The sequence below is a fragment of the Bidens hawaiensis genome, unplaced genomic scaffold (genome assembly GCF_021521415.1).
Source record: "Bidens hawaiensis isolate Kalapana, Puna unplaced genomic scaffold, B.hawaiensis_p1.1 tig00022151_1, whole genome shotgun sequence".
In the NCBI taxonomy this organism is placed as follows: Eukaryota; Viridiplantae; Streptophyta; class Magnoliopsida; order Asterales; family Asteraceae; genus Bidens; species Bidens hawaiensis.
Genome location: NW_027493432.1, coordinates 192,818 through 195,582, shown reverse-complemented (window position 1 = coordinate 195,582; position 2,765 = coordinate 192,818). Strand labels below are relative to the sequence as shown.

Sequence of the window (2,765 nt, the reverse complement as noted above, 5' to 3'; positions counted from 1 at the left end):
ACAGCTAGTTAACACAAAGAAGCGCACCTCGATTATCACCAAAATAGTAACAAATTGCACCTTCAAGAAAGCAATTGAACAATTTAAATGGAAACAAATTTCAAATGTTCATATAAGTAAACAAAAAGTAACAAAACAGTAGATCAACAATAATCGTTGCAGGCCACCTCCCACAGCACACCACCGCCGCCAATGGTCCAGAAATCGAACCCGGCAACAGTGAGGGTTTTGTTGACCAAGCAATGCCACATCAGATTGTGTGACCGTTAAAAGAAAATCGACACGTTTATTTTAGTTGGTTATTAGTCGTACTGGTTTTATGCTTTTGAACCTTGAATAAAGCCGGGTAGAAGTAGTAAAAGTTAGTTCCTGCTTTTCAGTTATGTTTTCCGTATTTAAAGTTATGTACTTTCTAGTTGTTTGCATCCCGATTTTATGAAAGTTTCATTCAAGTATTTCACTGTTCTTGTTATATTATTTGTCTTCTTTTGTTCCATAGTACCTGGTTATCATTTGTCAAAGTCAACAAGTGGTATCAAAGCCACTCTCAAGATGTCAGAATTGCAGCTGGTAGGAGTCAAGAAGTTAAACCACCAAAACTACAAGTCCTGGTCCACCTGTTTAAGTTCTTACCTACAGGGCCAAGATTTGTGGGAGGTGGTGCAGGGAAACGACACCTTGCAACATGCAAGAGAGACACAAGATGGAGCCTTGAGAAAATGGAAGGTGAAGGCAGGGAAGGCTTTGTTCATACTGAAGACTACGTTGGAGGACGATATGTTAGATCATATTAAAGACTCGGTGAGCCCGAAGGAGGCATGGGACACCTTGTCGGTACTGCTGTCAAAGAAGAATGATGCAAGATTGCAACACCTGGAGAATGAACTGTTGGGGATCACCCAAAAAGACATGTCAATTTCACAGTACTTTCATAAGGTGAAATCAATGTGTCGAGAAATTGGTTACCTTGAATCAGATGCTAAGATCGGGGATGGGAGGATGAAAAGAATTATAATTCATGGGTTGAAGGCAGAATACCACAGTTTTGTCGCTACGGTTCAGGGATGGCCAACTCAACCCACAATTACATAATTTGAGAACCTTCTTTCCAGTCAAGAGTCCCTGGTGAAGCAGTTTGCCAGAGTTCAGGTGAAGTCTAACGAATAAGCCTTGTATGTTGAAAAAAGACAAAAGAACAAGACAAATTGGCATGTTAATAATGGCTCAGGCAATGGAAAGCAAACATGTGATGAAAAACGGAAAAGCGAGAAAAGGGAAACCTCGTCAGAAAATAAGAAATGGCAAGGGAAGAAATTTCCGTTTCGATGCTATAATTTCGGTAAGAAAGGTCATATGGCCAAGGATTGTCCAACGCGAAAAGAAGCAGAGTGTGCAGTAACGGCCCAGGTAGAATAAGGGTGGGAAGCGAAAGCCCCAATGGCTTATATTGAAGATAAAGGCTGCTATAATGAACACTATCATGCAGCCCAATCACTAATTAATTCTATTACACAAGAAGCCCATAATATTGAAGCCCAAGTGTTTCATAACCTCATTAACTCAGAAACCCACGACGGTGCAGCCCAACAGTCGTTATGCGCTGCCCTAGCTACATCTACAGAAACCAAAGTGAACCTTTTAGATGACTGGATCGTGGATTCCGGGTGCTCAAATCATATGACAGGGGAGAAGGGACGATTGTTGAATCCAGTTTGATACGATGGAAATCAGGTGGTGGTGATAGCTGATAACTCGCATCATTCAACTGCTCATGTGGGTAATGTCGTTTTTTCAATGAATTCCGATTAGCAAGTGGTTACTCTGAAAAAGTCTTTCATGTTCCAGGGATGGGGAATAACTTGTTTTCGGTACCACAGGTTACCTCAACCAGAAATTATGTCCCTTTTGGACCTGATTCTGTTAAAGTTTTTGATGAATTTGAGACCCCATCCATTCCAGTGTTGAGTGGTCGAAGACATGATTCAGTATATGTGCTTTCAGCCGAAGCAGCCTACAATGAAAAGGCGAAATACAGTCAAAGTGTTGATCTTTGGCACTCACGATTGGGGCATGTGAGTTACCTTAAGTTGGACATGATGATGACTAAACAATTGGTTGCAGGTTTGCCAAGCCTACCCGTCGTTAAGGATGTTGTGTGTTCAGGGTGTCAATTCGGTAAAGCTCAGCAACAACCATTTCATCAGTCAAGTTACAAGTCAAGTCAGCCATTGGAACTTATTCATAGTGATGTTTTCGGACCCGTAAAACGGACGTCTGTTGGAGGTATGAGGTTTATGATAACTTTTATAGATGACTTTTCAAGGTTTTTGTGGTTGATTTTAAGAAGGAAAAGAGTGAGGCTCTAACCAAGTTCAAAGCTTTTAAAGTTGAGGCTGAAAAGTTAATTGGGAAAACGATAAGGATGCTTTGCTCAGATAATGCTTGAGAGTACCAGTCTCAAGAATTCGACAACTATTTGAATGATTGCAAGATACGAAGACAACTAACCTGCTCTCGTACACCCCAGCAAAATGGCATTTCGGAAAGAAAGAACAGGCACTTGGCTGAAGTTTGTGGTAGTATGATGCACGCTAAGAACGTACATGGGCAATATTGGGCAGAAGCTATGCAGACCGCTGCTTATGTAATTAATCGGATTCCCCAAAAACAAATGAAGTATGTCTCCCCATTTGAGAAGCCTTAAAAATTAAGCCATATATAAGTTATTTCCGAGTGATTGGTTGTGTATGTTTCGTCTTTGTCCC

General features: G+C 41.0%; 1 protein-coding gene across 1 annotated transcript; it reads left to right on the top strand.

The window, feature by feature from the left end:
- The first annotated feature begins 552 nt into the window (after window positions 1–552).
- LOC143564733 (uncharacterized) lies at window positions 553–1,092 on the top strand. Its single transcript, XM_077051921.1, has one exon. It carries the CDS (start codon window positions 553–555, stop codon window positions 1,090–1,092), a length of 540 nt encoding a protein of 179 aa, XP_076908036.1.
- The last annotated feature ends 1,673 nt before the right edge of the window (window positions 1,093–2,765 follow it).

Excerpts from the sequence above, each read along its gene's own strand:
- LOC143564733 (XM_077051921.1), top strand. The coding sequence starts at position 553 with ATGTCAGAATTGCAGCTGGTAGGAGTCAAGAAGTTAAACCACCAAAAC.